Consider the following 18,463-nt stretch of genomic DNA (forward strand, 5'->3'; position numbering starts at 1 on the left):
ATGACGGACCCATTGCATAATACATATCCCAGATCACCGATACCTTCTACATCATCTTATGATTCATCTTCGGTATCTTCTGCGACCTCTCCCAGGCCCCAAGGATTGTACGAAGGTGGATTAATGGGAGCTTCGCCACGGCCAATGACCGGAAACATCCCTCACCCACAACACATGTCAATGACTTCAGGGCTTCCGCCACCTGGGCAAAGTCCCTTTCACCACAGCTATAGCTCTGCTGCTACATCTCCAGGCGGAATGGGCATGGATTCTATAGCATCAAATGGGTCGTCAAGCGGCACTCCAGGCCCTTCTGTTGGACAAATGACATCGGCAAATATGCAAGCGCAAAAGCGAGCGTATCGACAACGAAGAAAGGATCCAAGTTGTGATGCCTGTCGAGAACGCAAAGTTAAATGCGATGCGACGGAAACTAGTAGCTGTTCGGAGTGCTCTAGTAGGAATGTCAAATGTCAATTTACGAAAGAGACAAATAGACGTATGTCTTCTATCAAACAGGTTCAAGATTTGGAGAAACAGATTGCCCAAGTCAAGCGCGAGAATAACCAACTGAGAGCCATGCTCAGTATGAAAGAGGATCAAATGGATGTTGATGAAGGTTCGACTTCTATACACTTACCAGAGATTGGATCGCAACCTAAAAAGAGACCAAGAGCCCCTCTGCTACACGATTTGTCAAAAATACAATCGAGCATCGGGAATTATAGCCATGGAATCTTCAAAACTCCAGCTACATACCGACAAATAGGATCACCAGTGAACAGGACTTCTTCACCTCCCGAACTACCTCCCAAGCATCTCGCAGATCATCTCTTGAGAGCCTACTATTCTTCCATACACCTAGTAACACCCATATTACATTGGCCAAACTTTGAGCGCGAGTATGAAGAAGTTTACAAAAAGGGCTCTTTGGAAACTACATCACGGAACTGGACTGCATTATTCTTTGCGGTGATGGCGATGGGAGTTCTATTCAGCACAGAGCCTAGTATTCAAAGACCTTACAAAGGTAAAGAATACATAGAACTATCCATAAACCTTACAGACCTTTGGATCGACGATTACTGCATAGATCATGCGCGCACAGCTCTCCTTATCAGTATATTTCTTTACGAAATGAATCTTAAATCGGCAGCGTGGACATGGCTTGGATCAAGTGTTCGAATTGGACAAGATTTAGGCTTTCATTGCGAGACGGGACCGTGGCAATTAGTTGAAGATGAAATGCGCAGAAGAGTATGGTGGGGAATCTATATTTGGGACCGACACATGTCGCTCGAATTTGGAAGACCCCTTCTTATTGACGACGCAGATTGCGATGTTAATCTTCCGAACTCTATTGATGAATTTTATTTGGGCTATCGATCTCCACCTGCGCCTCAACATAGTGCACAAACAAGCATGCCATCATCCTATCTTCTTCCAATTATCCACACCATGCGCGCCGTAGGTTCTCTTCTTAAGACCCTCAAATTACCTATTATTCCTCCCTCCACAATCTCAATATTCGACACTCATTTTACAAACTGTCTATCCGCTTTCCCACTCCCCTTCCATCTCTCTTCCTCCGACCCTCTCGAATCCACGACTCTCGTCCCCATCTACCACCTCCTGAACGCACGTCTTCTACTTCACCGCCACAATCTCACCACATCTTCACCACCCGATCTACGCGCATCGGCTATCGAATCCTGTATTATTGATTCCGTGAATAGTGCTTCAATACTATCTCGCGCTCTCCCTCAAAGTTCTACAAGCCCACTATCCTCGCAAAATCGGAGCTGGGGCCAAAGTACTAGCGCGATGATTTGTATGCATATATGGCGATGTACCCTATTTTTACTCTTCGGAGGACGATTTGACGCTGCTGCGACGTGCATTAGAGCGCTTGCTTATGTTGGATTTGAGAGAGAGGTTAATGTAGCTTGTGGGAGATACATTGGATTCTTTCTAGGTGTGTTGATTGATAAGAAGAGGAGTTCGGACAATAAAAGTAGGGAACAGGTGTATTTAGGTCAAAATTCCAGTCAAAGGGGAGGAAGATTTGATATGGATGAGGAAGTATTGGCATACTTGAGTGGAGATCTGCAAGGCGGAGATGAGAGCTGGATTTGGCAAGGCAGAGAGGCGATGGGCATGAGGAGTCCCAATGTTGCTGGAGGAGCGGGTGTGACTAGTCCTACATTATCAAGAGAGGGAGATAGAGATAGGGAAATGGGAGGTATGAGTGGATTGAGTGGAGGACTTTTGGTGCTTGGGGAAGCGGAAGCGAGGGACTGGGGTGGGTGGGAAAGAGTGCAATATTTGGTAGATATTTTGGCTAGAGAATCTAATTCGTCTGGGCCTGTGCCAGGTTCTGGATCTATCACTGGACAAGGACAAGGAAATGCGTATTTGCCCGAGCCTCGAGGTGTATTTGGCTTAGGCTTGGGTGTAGCGCCCGGAGTAGCAGGAGGAATGAGCGGCGCAACAGGAGGATCAATTGGAGCGAGTGGTATGGGACCAATTGCAGCAAAACCACAAACAAGTCCTCCGGCTCGAAGAGACGACAGAAACCGCGGCAACGAACGGATGAGTATTACAAACATCATCTAATCCCGAGATTCATCGAACAACATATAAAGCTCAACGACAGATCCCCAGTTACCCATCGATTCAATTTCACACCAACAAAATCTACAAAACAAATATTTCCATTGTATATAATTTCATATTCGCCTCCTTTCTTACCAAAGGAAGCGAAACTGAAAAGGAGGAAGGGAGGTATAGTGAGCAAGGGATTCGTGCGTGGTGGGCAATATCCTTAAATCTCACTCCGAACAGCAAGAAAACGGCGTTGGTATAGAGTGTGTTTAATGATTGCATCGACAAAGGAAACGGAAGATAGATAGATACCTTTTACCCTTGTGGACTTGGCGTGGCCCAAAAGTTTTCATTTGTTTACTTTGCATATATATCCGCGGGCATTACAGTCTGCTGTCATTTAGTTCATGTTTATGTTTGTGTAGTGTGTAGAAGATATTTATAATATGTTATAGTAGTTAATTCGCTGAGATTGATGATCATCTAACATTGATGGTGTTGTGAGTTTATTCGTATTGTATGTGAGTGGTAAATAGAGCCCCTAAGTCTCGTGAGATGTTATTGAAGCAAACTTCACAAGAGAAGTAATGTGAGGCCATTCTCGACATGCCAGCCAGCACTTAGATCGTGATGTTCCAGAAGCAGAAAATCGTGAACTTCACTTGATAAGTCCAATGATTGACCCTTTTCTTTAAGCCCTCAAACCAGAATTGCTCTCTAATCTTTACACCTGGCAGCTACTATTCCGCAGACCAAGCACAGTCCTCTTTTGAATTCATTCAGATTACGCGAGCTTCATTCATGGTTATACTTCGATCACCGTCTACCATATAAGAAGAGACGGGATGAGTACAGTAAAGATCTTGGAGTTTGCGATGCTGACATCTGAGAAGACGTTGCGCCAGGTTTGGGCTCGAGTGTGTGAGAAAGAAAACACTGCCATGGTGCCAATACTTCATCCTGAAGTTCTGTGAGTCCACGGAAGAATCCGAATGATCTTAGCTATTAGATGCCTCTTTCAAAATACACTCGCCCGTGATCACCCAAAGCATCTTAGATATTCATCTCAAATTCGAGGAAAGGGAGGTCCAAAGATTCACTAGAAGTAACCTCCCTTTCCTTCCCATCGATTCACCATGCTATACCGTACCCCTAGCATCCATTTCAGACGTTTTGTTGCACATCTAATAAATATAATTCATTATTTCAATAGCCTAAACTAAATTGAGTAATACTGTGTTTTCTTCTGCTTTGTTGGTGTCGATGCTGGATAATTTTCCGAAGTGTGAGCGAAAAGGTCACCGTATTTGCATATTCTTGCGTCACATGTTAACGTTCCATTTCGCGTCGCGTCTCTCAGCTTCTTCAACTCTCTCAGCGAAAAGAAATTGGGTTAACATTACGGTTGCAATTATCTGCACATTCACATCTCCCACTGCACATCACATAACGTATACCGCACATAAACAAGCTTGCAATCACCATCATCTCTCTTTCAATTGCTCATCCACTTACAATCATGCCCCCCAAACCATTCAATCCCCCTCGTCCCTCCGGGCAATCCAAACCTCGCGGACGTCCCAAAGGCGCAACTTCCACATCCCTAACCTCCAAACCTAAATCTACAGTCAAACCGGGAGTTTCCAAGCAACCCCGCGTGTCCAAAACTCCCACTCCTCAACTAGAAGACTCAGACTCAGACTCAGAGTCGGAAAAAGATATAAATGATGAAATGGAAGTCGACGAGGATAGCGATGATCCGTTCGCATCACAACCACCTATACCAAAAGGGAAAGGCAAAGCATCAATATCTACATCCACAACCAAACCCTCAACCTCCAAAGCAAAAAACAACGGCGATCCCCAATCCTCTGGTTCCGAGCTCGAAATGATATCTCCCCCTCGTCCTACTCCTCGCAACACCGCCTCAACATCTACCCACCCAAACCCAGCAGAAGAATCAGATTCGGACTCTGAAATCCGCACAACAATTTCTAATGATCTCCTATCTAAAATTATGCACGAATTATTTGCAGAGCCTAATACGCGGATTTCAAAAGAAGCGAATAAAGCGGTGGGAAAATATATGGATACGTTTGTTCGAGAGGCAATTGCGAGAGTTAGGTATGCGGAGAGGGGCAGTGGAAGAGGGGGTGGGTTTTGGGAGGTAGAAGATTTGGAGAAGATGGCGCCGCAGTTGTTGTTGGATTTTTGAGGGAAGTGGGAGGGAGTTACGATTGGAAGAATCAAAATGAATATGATGGTTTGGGCCTTTGCCGGCACGAATATCTATCTACGAGGAGTTCTCTTTCTATCAAGGCAGTATAGCGAGATTCGGCGTTTTTGGAGATGAGGGGAGTGTCAGCGGGTGATATTTTTGATATAGAGTTACTACGTGTTATATATCCTGACAATGGGATTTCATGAATGAAGTCCAAGAGCCATCTATCTCGAATTTGAATATTGGTCAAGAGGGCCAGCTATTAGCTATCTAATTTTTACTAGTGCATTTGACTCTAGCATGAACGAGCACTTCACATGTACATACATGATGACGAAAGTTAATATGGGTATGACAGACATCATCTATACTATCTCATCGTGATGCATCGCTTTATCATCCAGCGAATTAAACAAACAAAGTAGAGAATAGTTCTCCATACGCCATCATCGCGTCCCGTCCACAGGATCGCGGTATAATGCATATATGCATAGTGATACATTAACAAATCATCGTTTCTTTTCTTTTCCACATTATTTCCACCAAGTCTACTTTTCTCTCATCTTTTGGACGTCTCTTTAGCATCGTCATGCGTTCAACTCATCAATCAACCCCTCACAACAAAACCATTACACCAGCTCCAAGTGCACCCACATATCCCATCGCATTTTGTACTCCAAATTTATTTCCTGCATTCGCAGTAGCGGCCGCAAGACTCGTGCTGGTAGTAGCTGTTCCAGATGCAGCTGCAGCTGCAGATGAATCTCCGCTGTTACTAGAAGATGTACCTGAGGCTGGAGAGAGTGTTGTTGCTGTGGATGAGGAGCCTGAAGAGCCGGAGGAGGAGCCGGTTGATCCCGAAGAGCCTGAATTGGAAGTTGAGGAAGTGGAAGAAGAGGTGGATGAAGTACCGTTGGATGTAGGTGCGATATTTTTTGTGGCTTTTGCTGCTAGTGCTGCAAAGTTTGCAAGAGAGCGGGTTGAGTTTGCTGCCGTGCTGCGAGGTATTAGTATAAAACATATAGTTAGGGAAGGGAAGAGACTCACTTCTCATTGACCACCAAGACCATACCATTTTGACAATGCTTCCCCTGACTACAATAAAACCATAACGGTGTAGCGACCTTAACCGGCATGCTGAATACTGGTACCATACCCGTACTATTCAACCCAGCAGCTACATTCATAAAGCCACTGAAAACACCTGTGTTATTTGAACTTTGGCTAATTGGAACGCAGGGTGCGTCAAAAGTGGATTGGGTAACGGTGTGGTTTCCAGCTGCGAATTGAAATTGAATTGTATCGCCTACTTTGGCGGAAATGTTGTCGGGGAAATATCTAAGCGCGGTGCTATTGTTGACCTGGCCGACGCGGACTATATGGGTTTGAGAGGTGGTTGTATTGGCTGCGGCTGAAGGGGGGTTAGTTGGATTAGGGAGAGAGAATGCATAGGACTTACCATAGACAGTGCTGATACTTAAAGCGAAAAGGAGGAGAGACTGTGTGATATGCATTTTGATAGGATGAATAGTTATCAAGTTAAAGAACTACTGTATGAAATGAGTCTTTCCAAAAATTATAGAATAGGACAGAATAGAATGATGGCGACCTGTCGCTTGAGAATAAAAAATGTGTGTATATCGTACTCGCCGACAAAACAATTAAAGAATACGTATATGTTATAAAAGAAAGTAGGAAGAATGATGAAGAGTGAAAGAAACAGTAGACAATGTAAAAACCAAGATATGAAATCAAAAAATCAAAACTTACATCGAGGGAGAAGAAGGCATAATTAAGCAAAAACGAAAATTGAATGATCTTCAATATGCTTATCCTATTGTTACAGCCTTGGTGACGCACATGAGTAAAATTCAATACAATTTCTTCATCCAAGAATGTTCAAGGAGATCATGAAGGTTGGGGTTGTAACAAAGATGACTTTGAAGTGTTTGGGGAAGGGAGGTTTAAAACTCCAGGGGTTAGGTCTTTTGACGGGAACCAAAACTACGGATGATGATTGAGATAAGATGACAGGAGTGAAGGCTTGGCATGTAACTATCTTTTGAAGTTGAGATGGTGTGTATCATGTTTGGATGCCTTGCTTAAAGGTTAATAAATGGAGACGAATGGGGTAATATGTGTAAGGCTGGGCCTTGATGGCATGTACATTGGCTTATTCTTCCGTCTCTTTAAATGGTTGCGAGACTTCGCATATGACAGGAGGTTAGCCTAACTTTAGGTGTGTGTATCTTTCTTCAACAACTGTGTTATACTCGAATCGCATCCAAATCCCAATTTGCCTTTCTCGATAACGACACAGCATTATTGCTGCCCATGTAAAGAAATTCAGTCTTTTCATCCCGTTGCCAACCCTTAACTCTCTTCGGCTTCAATCATGTCCGTCCATGGCATTGTGAGCAAGCGAGTACATGAAGCACGGAGGTGTATCAACTCCGACAACCTTAAAACGTCCCAAGTTTCAATAACATGGGTTGAGTGTACGACTGTACGTCGATATCGTCTGATTATGGGCTCTTTTAAGGTTTTGAACGGGTGGAGGATGGGACTGCTCTGTTTATGATGTGGTCAAAAATTGTTGAGATGAGTTATTGAAGTGTTTGAATTTGGGATGGAGATTTGGTGAGGGTTGAAGGCTCGCAAGGTGGTGTCACAGGCGCCGAGGTCACAAGACTTCAGGTTATACTTCGGGAATTGTGTCGCTGAATAATCGGTCGAGCAGTTGTTCTTATCTCGTCCGAAAATCTTCAACTAACGTTTTGACTTCTACGCAGACAACTATCGTGCAATTCTTGTTAATATTCCGAGATTCATCATTTAACTTACCTGCCATCCAATTATGGACTCCAACTTGTACGAGTGTACTGTTTGCTATGGCCGCTCTAAGAATCGAACTGTTCTGACAGGCTATAGATGCTGGTGGTGGATCACTTCCGACCAATGTTCAATTGCCTACCGACTCACAAGATGCGTCTCGCCTCATTTGACTGATTTAAAAGTTATTGCAGCATCACTCGGTCGTGAGTTCCAATGAAAAACGATCTCTAGGCAAGGGTAAGAGGGATGAGACAAGGTAGTCTTACCGTTGCGAGGCTGAAAGTTCAGGGCTCATCTTGCCGCACACCAGTATATTTGTACCTGTGAAATGTAACAACTCTTTGATTCTTTACGACGCAGTTTTCAAAATGCTCGATCTATTCTTCTCTCCACCTGAGATTTTCGTCGCGAAAGTTCAAGTCTTGGTAGATTTCTTGGACTTGCAAACGTTGCCTTACCACATACATGAAATAATCATCGCATTTTGTTTCTACACCATCGTCGATACCTATGTCTCCCAAATTATTTCATCTCGACTCTTTCCAAAAAAATACCCATCGCTTTCCCATCGAGGCAAGATCAACTGGAACATTCATTTTGTCTCATTCGTTCAATCTACTGTGATATGTACATTGGCCTTGTGGGTGCAATGGACAGATGATGAACGATGGAACATGGACTGGCGGGGAAGAATATGGGGATACACTGGGGCTGGAGGTCTTGTCCAGGCTTTTGCTATGGGTTATTTCTTATGGGATTTGATGGCTAGTGTTGTTCATCTAGACGTTCTTGGATGGAGCTCGTTAATACATGCCATCTGTGCACTTTTAGTGGTTGGCATTGGTTTTGTGAGTTTCGATTTATTTCTTAGTTTCTGTTTGCACACGTATCCATCATCACTATACTGTATTAAGCTAATACAACAAATGTTTAGAGACCATTTGCGAATTATTATGGTCTGAACTTCGTCCTTTACGAACTCTCCACCCCATTCCTCAATATTCACTGGTTCTTCGATAAGCTCAACATGACGGGTTCCAAAGCACAACTTTACAATGGCATAGTGCTCCTCGTTATGTTCTTCTCATGCCGTCTTGTGTGGGGTGTCTACCAATCTGCAAGATTGTATCAGGATATATGGAGCTCTTTCCATACCCCCAGTGCAATAATTGCCCCGGAGCCTGGATTCCCTAGTGCTTCAGAATGGGAACTCTTCAGATTCTCCGGAGAATCCAAAGAGCTGTCGCTACCAACATGGTTGGCCTGGGGCTATCTGGGAACGAATACTATATTGACACTTTTAAATTTCTATTGGTTTAATCAGATGATTTCCGCGGTATCGAAAAGGTTCTCAAAGAAAGGAAAGCATACACGAGCAAATAAGAAAGAGTAGAACTTCTGAAATATCACAAGGTGAAACCTCGCAGGCGACTTGTTACAGGTAAGATTTGATCACGCAATGGAAAGAAATCAAGATAACCTCTCTTATTTTGCCACGAAGCCAATAATCTCAGTCCAAGGCAGAATGGTGAATTCAGATATATTTGAGAATATTCTCAAGAGAATATTGGGTTTGAATCATATCCTAGCTAGACGTCTAAAGAGAAGTTCGAAAACCATGTGCACCTTTTTTCGTATGTGCAAACTTCAAGGCCCCTTTACAGTCGCGCCCCCTCCCCCCAAACCACAGTGGCGCAAATTCCTTGCAGAATTTCAACCAAATTAAATACACCGGAATGTATCTGAATGTATGTGGTCAAATGCTCTCAAAAGCCCAGCCATGTGTGCTAATCCCGCAAAAATAACCATAAAATGGAGAATCTGATGACTTGAACCTAAGATGTCGTGGCGACGTGGAAACCATTTCTCTGGTATCTATGAATGTCTTCGTTAGCTCTCAGTGTTAAAATTCTTATCTCTTCTCGAACTCGGACTTGCAAAATTATCAAGCAAATGGGGCAATCATGCAAGACTTAGCTTACCCTTGCAGCATAAGCAAAAGCACCAAACAAATTGAACCCAGCCATGATCCCCATCCAATCTAAACTCATTCTCCAATTTTGCGTTTCATACCCGTAAAGTATGAGACCGTGAATAACGAAGGTGATAGAGGAAAGCCCTAGACAACTGTACATAATTGCTCTATATGGACGAAAAGCCGAATGACGGAACTTGGGATGGAGAGTTGTGACTGCACAGGCCGCTGCCGAGAGAGATATCTGATTTCATCATTAGCCAATGCTTCTAATAAGAAGGGCACACCCACCATTGTCCAATATGTTTCCTGAATAGCTGGATCGCAGTAAAATCCATAATAAACAGTCGGGATCGTGGAACCCCACATCAAGATCACCACACCTAGATAATCGAGTTGATTGCCAAGTGCATTAACCCTCTTACTGTGATTCGCTAGAAGATGGAAACTATTGAGGCTTCAGCTAAAAGAAGCATCTATTGGACAGCTCACTGGACATACGTAGCTGAAAGTAGAAAACAAATAGCTACTCCAAAGAAAAACGTCGAGAACACGACAATATCTGCTATCGTTGCAGTGGCATAGCGTGGAGCGATTTGTCTATAGAGAGAAAATGGAAGAGTAGCGAAGAGAATCGAGCCGAATAGATGAGAGTATATGTTGACTGAACGTGCGATTTCTGATTAGCCATGTTTCCAAATATTGTCAAACGAAGCAACTTTACTTGTCTCGTTATGTATATGGCATAAGCTCCACAGAGACGTGAGAAGTGAATTTGAGGCAGGTCTGTGTTCTATTAGTCGCGTGATGACGAATTCATAATGTACAAGGAAGAAGTCACCTATATCCTGATAAGATGTATTCATTGTCTCTAGGAGATCAAAAATTTCAGCTAATTCTCATTTTAAGAATCCTAGAAAGCAAACTAACTGCTGCCAATTTTCTCCAGCACATTGTCAGTCATTGTAAAGCCTGCGGAGAATTCACAAGAACTTACGAAGTTCATGCCATTCGAGTAGGTTACTTCCTAAATTATAGCCGCTCAGATTCCCTCTAGCCCGAAGTCTTGCTTTACTACTGATGTCTGGCTGGCCCGCGACAACTTTGATGGTGTTTTGACTCCTCTTATCAGAACGTTGTATTGGTCTTGATAACATCTTTAAAAATCGCAACAAAATAATTTCACAACAAGTAACACACGTTTGCAACGAAACAAAGCAATAGTACTGTATCTATCAATACTTCCCAAGGAAACACACAAGGAAAAAAGAGGTCAGCTCGTCGACTCTATATCACGTGAGCGTCGTGAGGATGCTCAACGTAACCTTCCGTTTCTATTCAACCTTGCATACAACCCCAGCCGGCGCTTATGTCCTAAAGCGTAGCATTTATGTTACATGAATTTCAGCGGTGTATGATAGGTTTTTTTTGGCATACACACTTGTATATCTGTATCAATGATGTTGCTTCTCTGTTGCTAATGACCGATTCTACATGGGAATCCTTGTGCTGGAGGGTGTCCTGCAGAATCTTCTTTGGGTTGCTTTCGCATTTTGTCCAATACAACTTCTTATTATATCTATTCATGAAACAATTGAGGCAAGGCCAATGTCGATGAAATTAGACATATGAGTTGAGGAATAACATTAAGTGATGTTAAGTCCCAACGCGTGGGCCCACTAGATTCCGCGCGAAGTACAATCTAGTCGCTTGCTGTTTCTTCACAGCTCGCTATTTACCATCACGATGCTATTATCCACATCTTCTTTCTTGTTCTATTTCTTTTTGTTCGATACATCAACATGTGCGCCGTTTCTTAAACCAAGCAACGAGACAACCACTGGCTGGGTGTCAGATCCCAATGGCCGGGGAACATTTTCCCTCGTCGTTTCTTGTCTATTGACATTATCACTTTGTGTTTGGTCGGCGATGCATCTTAATATTCCAAGACCTTATCATCCTACGATTCAAGAATTTATAATAGGAATCAGATGGGGTGTTGTAGGTATTTTTGCTCCGGAGTTGGTGGTCTTTGCGGCTTGGAGACAGTATAATTCTGCGACAGCTTTGAAAGCTTTGGTTCAAGATAGAATTTCTGAGGTTATGACACCGTGTCCGAGTGAACGTTCTCGTACAAAATCGTCAGAGGTACGTATTCTTGGATATTCTCTTTCAGTCTGAGCTACATTTCCGGATCTTCAGGTTTCACAAAAATTCCAAAAAGAAACTCGTGCAGAAAGGAGAATCTACCTTTCCATGGACAGTGCAATTTATCAGGAGAGTGACTGCTCAAGTTACTTACAATTTTTAGCTTGATAATAAATCGACCAGAGTTGAAGTACATGATACCATTTCACCATGGACCATTGTTCATGGTTTTTACGCCGGCATGGGTGGATTTGTTTTCGATTTCGAGAATTCCGACGATAACACCCCGCCATTTATCCCCAACTATCAACGTCTAACGCTTACCGCGCGTGGTGTCAATCTACTCGCGGAATGCGGTCACCTTCCAGACATAACCAAACGCGAGATATTGGATAAAAGCAAAGCAGACACCATGGCGAAACTTCTCGTTATTCTCCAAGCTGGATGGATGTTAGTACAAGTTATTGGACGACTTGTTACTGGGCTCCCGGTCACCCTTTTGGAAGTAAATACACTGGGTCACGTTCTCTGTGCATTCATTATCTATTTACTGTGGTGGCATAAACCACGTTCTATAATGGTACCCACGAAACTCGAGGGAGATTGGGTAAAGCCTTTATGTGCCTATATGTACATGAGTATTCAGATCAGTGGAAATGATAGCAAACATCCTGGTATTCTCAAGAGATCGTGGAAGGACTCTGAACTTTCGAGATTTGCATATGTGCCTCCGGTGGCGTCTGATGAAATTCAGGAGGAGCTTGGAATCCAGAGAACGCCGTCCAGTCTCACACCAGAGAAATCGCATATTTTTGAAATCAATGCAGCAACTACCGAGTTGTATGAATCGGCCCAAAGATCTACATTCGGATTCTTTGTCCCGTCAAGATCGGACCTAAACGCCAACGGTTCTTCCAAACGAGATCCCGATCAAACTGAAAATACTAAATACCTACTTAATGCTAGTCTCGAGCAACTGACCCGTTGGCAACTAGCAGCAAAAGCAATTCACACCCACCCTGCGCTCCGCTCCCGTTTCACCGTCAACACCATTCCAGCTTCTCCTGGTCAGCCCACCCACCAAATCCACGAGCCTCTAATCGAACAACTCGTTTCTCTCTCCGCGGGCAACTGGCCTGGCGAAGATCTCCTCCGTAGCACCGGTGGTCTCGTCATGGGCATGACATTATGGCTAGCCAGCATTGCGTTCGGAGCCGTGCACGCAGCGGCCTGGTACGATTATTTTCCCTCTCTCTTCGAACAATGGATGTGGAGAGCCAGCGCTGTATATATTGCATTCTCTGGATTGTTATGGTTATGTATCAATGGCCTCGCTCGAGCTATTAAGCCTGTCGACCAGTTTTGGGATCGGTTTCTAGCTTTGAAAGAACATTGGGGTAGCTATTTGGTGATTGGGTTTTTGTGTACGGTTTGTGGTATAGCATATGTGGTTGCGAGAATTTACTTGGTGGTCGAGGCATTTATTAGTATCAGGAAGTTGCCGGTTGGTGCGTATGGGACCCCGGATTGGACAATGGTTGTGCCGCATTTGTAGTTTGTTTTCTAGGAGCCTCGTCTCGGCTCAAGCTATTTCTTTCCCTTCCCCGACCTATTCCATGACCCCAAAAATGCCCCACTGCACAAGTGCTCCACATCCGAGATCTCAGCCCTACAAAATGTCCGGTCTCCATTCCGGTCTCATTATGACGGAAATAAAAAATCTGTTTTATTGACCCAATGTCTGACCAACTATCATTTTGTTGGTACTACACGGCCCGGTAATACAGATAGAAGAGTAATATCGTGTCATATATATAACCTCTACACCTGGCCGAAATCAGGATTCGATATACTTATTTCTTGTATATAATTTTCTCCATATATTGCACATTACACCCAGTGAGAAACCTTCAAAAACTTCTCCAATTCTACTGGTTCTTCATTAATCAAACATTTTTTCTCTCTTCAAGTCATCCGAATCAACATGCCATCAAAAGCCAATACCAAGAAAACACTCCAAGATCCATCTTCAAAAAACCATCTAAATCCACATCCCCACTCCCAAACTCCCCAAAAGCAATCTAAGACTTCCCACAGAAGTCCTCCTACACCTCCTGCTTCCATCCACACAATAGAATCCAACTCCGACTCCGATTCCGAATATTCGAACCATGCATCACAATCTGACTATGTCTACTCCACCTACTCATCTCCCACTTCTCCCCACGCTCCTGAAACCCCATCCTTGGAATCATACCAAGAAACCCTCGATGCGCAAATAATAGAATACTTTCATTCACACCCTGATAAACCTTATCTACAGTCCCAATCCCAACCATGCCCCACACCATCCTCACCCCATCAATCCCTATCATCATCATCCTCCATCGCCCACCTCGATCATCACCTCTACCACAAACTCCGCCGCTCCCGACGATACGGACACCTCGCGCTCTCCGCCTACGAAAACGAACTCGCACGACAAAAACTCATCCATCGAATCTCCCTCCTGAATATCGAACTCCGCGAGAGAGGAGAAGAGATGAAGAAGCTTGTCGTGCAGGAATTAGCTGAGGAGCAGGGGGTGAGGGGAGAAGCGATGCCGAGTTGGATGGGGGAGGTGTTGTATTGGGGGGTTGGGAGGAGGGGTGTGTAGGGTTTTGGGAGGGGTGGGAGGGTACTGGGAGAGGTTTTTTAGGGAGGAGGTACAGGAGGGGGAGAGAGGAGAGGGGAGGGGAAAGGGAAGAGGGGTGTGGAAGAGGTGGGGGAGGGGGATCAAGGGAGTTTTTGGGAGTGCAGGGAAGAGGAAGATGAGAGGAGAGGATTATGAGATGATGTGAAGATATAAATAAGTCAAAAACCACCAAGAAAAAATAACAATTTTGCTAATATAATGATTCATCACTAGAAAAGTGTCAACTCGATTTCATTGGGAGTGGAAAATCAAAAGTAAAAGGGGTGAAACGAAAATGACATAAATACAAATATGAGATTCAATGTAACTGCTGCAATATAATTATCTCAACAGTTAGCTAGTTGAATAGTCTATGAGTTGTTTATAGTAAGCAAATTTATGATGTATTTTAATGATATGAGTGTTCAAGATCACATAATTATCGATTGAAAGATTAACTATCATCCTCCTTCCACTGCTACCATCATCACTCTTTCGACCCATTTTAGATCTAATAAGTACGATGGTGAGCAAAGGATCAGAGGTGATAACGATGAGATGATATTACAATCAAATATCTGATATTTCAAAGAGCTGTAGATAACATCCTTAGCAAAGTAATCTCCTCTACGCCCTAAACCCGAAAGAGAGTTGAGAGTATCAACAGGTCAACCAGAAGAATGAAAAATCATAATTATCCATTTATGCATTATCAGAAAATTCGATTCTCTAGCTCATGGTATGTAGAAAATAGCAACTCTACCATCTGTCTTGAAATGACAAGAAGCGTAAAGATCAAGCGATCGTAAAAACATGTCCCATTATGTCATCTCAGATCCATCATTTCTCATTTACTCATCATAATATTCTTCATGATATTCATCATCTACAAACACAACATATCCACTCATCCCACAACTTCAATCTCATCCTCATTCTTCTCTGAAACTCCAACTACAATGGTCTTCGTGTCATTAGAAATTTTGATAACATGAGAATTAGTCTCAGCAGAACTAGACTTTTCTCTCTCCTCCCTAATCGTTTCCAATTGTTGCTGAAGATCACTGTCAAGTTTAGTTTCCATGATAGGCTTGCTCTGTGTATCAACAAATCCAGGTTGTACGTGCTCAGAGCTGCCAGCGTCATACAAAGGAAATGGACAATCCCTTTCACCACGATATTGATAAATGGATCGTCTTGTAACTTCAAAGTTTTTCTTGAATTTATTAACATTCTTCCATTCCAAGGTTAGACCAGTGAAAATTGTAAGAGCACTTGTAATAATAGCAACAAGAAAAACCTTCATGATAGCTGCGTGATATGCTGACAAGACCTCTGGAAGATATTGTGCTGGAATGAGAATTCGAAGTTCTGTAGCACCCGTGTGTAAGATAAGTGAGGTTGGTAAGGAGGGGAGATTGAGAGCCGAGAGGTTCTTGACCAATTCATGAGAGAAGATAAATTGACCAACAGTGACAAAAATCGTATCGCCAAGAGTTTGGAAGAAAGGTATCAGTGCAAGACCCACTGGTATATCATCATCTGGGAGAGATGCTTGGACTACCAAACTGATCTGCTGTATACCTAAGCCGAGACCCGATCCAAAGACAACCGGCCAACTCATCCATTCTTTTGGTCCACTATTTACTTGTAATGTGGTGAGAAGTCCTGCGCCAACCGGTGCGATGATTGATGATACAACGACCATTGGAACATAGTAGCCAATGGATCTTTGAAATATTGCCGCGAATAGCGTGGCGAACACCAGAGCTAAGACCAATGGGAGTGCATGAAGACCAGAATCGAATGCGTCAAGACCTTGAACAGCTTGAAACCAGATTGGAATGTAGTAGAAAACAAGATAGAAAGAACATGAGTTGAAGAAAGAAAACCATGCTACCGACGCAACAGATCTTTGCCTGATAATTCGAATTGGCACTGTTGCATCATCTCCGGACGTAAATTGGATCGTGACGAAGGTTACAAGTAAGATGCCACCCAAAATGAAGAGGAGGATGCTTCTTGTATCTCCCAAGCTGTATTGATTGCCTCCAAATTGCAATGCTAGAAGTACGGAAACGATACCTGCAGTGAAGACGAGGGTTCCAATGGGATCCATTCTTCGAAGCCTTTGGACAAAAGTGTCTGTATTTTTCCTCGATTTTCCTTTGACAACGAAGAGTAGAATGAATGCGGCAGCTCCGCCCACTGGCAGGTTGATGTAGAAGCACCATCTCCAAGTGGCTCTCTCGGTGAAGACGCCTCCAATTAAAGGTCCACACACTGTGGCGATGGCGAACATACACCATAATAAACCTTTATTTCCATGTTAGCTTGACATACTTGAGCTTCCCAATTGTCTGCATCTCTTACTCATGAAAATAGAGCGACAATGAAGTGGCACGGTTTCGTCCAGGATTAATATAGCTCCATTGACTACAATATGAAATAGTCAGTGGTTGTCTTGCCAGGGAACTTTTCGGGGAGCGTGAGAAGGAGAAGAGAAACAACACAACTCAATTGTGGTGTTGTATGTGGAAGCTTTATGCAGAATCGAAAACAGAGAAACTCAAGCCATGTACCAATCGCACTTACGGATACCTGGAGAGCCTAGGCCAGCTTCACTGTGTCAGTTCTGAAGATTGATATCAAAAAGACAGAGGAGGACTTACCAATTGCTCTACCAACGATAAAAACCTTGGAGTTTGACGAGGAGCCACATACAGCAGACTAAACAACAATTCAAACGGTGGCAGATACGTATGTAGAAGGACCACTTACGCCAACCTCAAAAATGACAACTGCGATCATGAGAACCCATTTATAGTTGTAGAACTTGTAGATTTTTCCGAATACCAATTGAGCAGCACAGCTTGCTAAAAGGTATGCGGATGCATACCATCCGATATCTTCAAGTGTGTTAAACTCATTGGTGATAGCTGGGATAGCAGTACTAAGAATTGTTCGATCCTAAGTTTTGTTAGCATCACTGCATGGCTCGTAAATGGAAGGAGGTTTTGGAAGTTCGAAGTTGCAGTATGTAGAAATAACAATCTGCATTGCTCGAGAGGTCTTAGAATGTTTTGAGCCAGAGAGCTACTGAGAAAGAGAAGAGATATAAAATGGGTTGGAAGCAGTAGGAACACTCAAGGGTAAAATTCGAGGAATATGAGATGAGTTCGCGCATGCAAAGAAAAGGGCTTACAAGAGCTACAGTCAGCGTGATCAGATAGAGAGATAACATAGTGAGAGTCAATTTTCCCGATCCAGGATACTGTCCATCCGCATCGTTGACTCTAGTTCTCCAGCGATTGACGCGACCATTGCGATTGGAAGTGGTTGATAATGGAACACCAAAGGAGCTGATTGCTGCGGATTCCCCCGAATTATCTGATTCGATGGCAGGTCGGACCATCTTGGCCTTTCTCTTGTCAGTAGTTACTTGAGGACACTCTCTCAAGAATTGGATTTCAGATGCAATTTGAGAAATTGAAGCTGGCAATGGATCTTGAGCTAGGAAGCTTATGAGATCAAGTCGTTGACCTTGGGGTAATGGACGAGAAAGCATAATTGAAGCACGTACGCTGTTTGTAAGACTCGGATGCTGGATAGAAGTAGAATAACGACCAATTGGTACTTTGTTGATACTTGATCTTAATGTTGTGTGGGCGAAGGAATTATATCAAGATGGTTTGGCGAGAAAAGTATTGGAAGAACAAAAAGTGAGAGCAGAAGGCTGATAGACTCACTACTCACCCAAATTTGAAGACAACAAGATTTCATACAGCCTTATGATTAGAGGGGAGTAGAATGACAACGTCAGTGGTAAAAGAGTCGCATTGTTATGAAAACCTGAATGGACAGCTATACTAGGTACACAGCTTGTAGAGGGATCAAAGGGTACGATAGATTTGACAGAAGAGAAGGAAATTCAGTAGCTTTTCTACCATTCAACAGACGAAAAATATTGTCCTCTTACTTTCACACCCACATCCTACCAAATGAA

General features: G+C 43.3%; 7 protein-coding genes across 7 annotated transcripts; 4 read left to right on the forward strand and 3 right to left on the reverse strand.

Moving 5' to 3' along the window:
* Bfra_006304 (putative c6 transcription protein) lies at positions 1-2,616 on the forward strand (the record flags this gene model as incomplete). The annotated part of the gene is made up of 1 exon (XM_037336677.1): positions 1-2,616. One exon carries the CDS (start codon positions 1-3, stop codon positions 2,614-2,616), a length of 2,616 nt encoding a protein of 871 aa, XP_037198043.1.
* A 1,507-nt stretch (positions 2,617-4,123) lies between these two features.
* On the forward strand, positions 4,124-4,819 carry Bfra_006305 (uncharacterized protein; the record flags this gene model as incomplete). Its single annotated transcript, XM_037336678.1, has 1 exon — positions 4,124-4,819. One exon carries the CDS (start codon positions 4,124-4,126, stop codon positions 4,817-4,819), a length of 696 nt encoding a protein of 231 aa, XP_037198044.1.
* A 621-nt stretch (positions 4,820-5,440) lies between these two features.
* Positions 5,441-6,339, reverse strand: Bfra_006306 (putative extracellular serine-rich protein; the record flags this gene model as incomplete). Its single annotated transcript, XM_037336679.1, has 3 exons — positions 5,441-5,822; positions 5,873-6,236; positions 6,285-6,339. 3 exons carry the CDS (start codon positions 6,337-6,339, stop codon positions 5,441-5,443), a joined length of 801 nt encoding a protein of 266 aa, XP_037198045.1.
* Positions 6,340-8,028: 1,689 nt separating this feature from the next.
* On the forward strand, positions 8,029-9,053 carry Bfra_006307 (putative tlc domain-containing protein; the record flags this gene model as incomplete). The annotated part of the gene is made up of 2 exons (XM_037336680.1): positions 8,029-8,508; positions 8,595-9,053. The coding sequence occupies 2 exons, from the start codon at positions 8,029-8,031 to the stop codon at positions 9,051-9,053; spliced, it is 939 nt and encodes a 312-aa protein (XP_037198046.1).
* Positions 9,054-9,382: 329 nt separating this feature from the next.
* Bfra_006308 (putative hemolysin-iii channel protein) lies at positions 9,383-10,792 on the reverse strand (the record flags this gene model as incomplete). Its single annotated transcript, XM_037336681.1, has 6 exons — positions 9,383-9,535; positions 9,643-9,879; positions 9,927-10,083; positions 10,137-10,314; positions 10,360-10,506; positions 10,633-10,792. 6 exons carry the CDS (start codon positions 10,790-10,792, stop codon positions 9,383-9,385), a joined length of 1,032 nt encoding a protein of 343 aa, XP_037198047.1.
* A 589-nt stretch (positions 10,793-11,381) lies between these two features.
* Bfra_006309 (uncharacterized protein) lies at positions 11,382-13,338 on the forward strand (the record flags this gene model as incomplete). Its single annotated transcript, XM_037336682.1, has 2 exons — positions 11,382-11,783; positions 11,947-13,338. 2 exons carry the CDS (start codon positions 11,382-11,384, stop codon positions 13,336-13,338), a joined length of 1,794 nt encoding a protein of 597 aa, XP_037198048.1.
* Positions 13,339-15,364: 2,026 nt separating this feature from the next.
* On the reverse strand, positions 15,365-18,025 carry Bfra_006310 (putative major facilitator superfamily transporter protein; the record flags this gene model as incomplete). Its single annotated transcript, XM_037336683.1, has 5 exons — positions 15,365-16,773; positions 16,831-16,893; positions 17,130-17,187; positions 17,239-17,427; positions 17,663-18,025. The coding sequence occupies 5 exons, from the start codon at positions 18,023-18,025 to the stop codon at positions 15,365-15,367; spliced, it is 2,082 nt and encodes a 693-aa protein (XP_037198049.1).
* Between the last annotated feature and the right edge of the window lie 438 nt (positions 18,026-18,463).

Source organism: Botrytis fragariae (genome assembly GCF_013461495.1).
Source record: "Botrytis fragariae strain BVB16 chromosome Unknown tig00000000, whole genome shotgun sequence".
Taxonomy (NCBI): Eukaryota; Fungi; Ascomycota; class Leotiomycetes; order Helotiales; family Sclerotiniaceae; genus Botrytis; species Botrytis fragariae.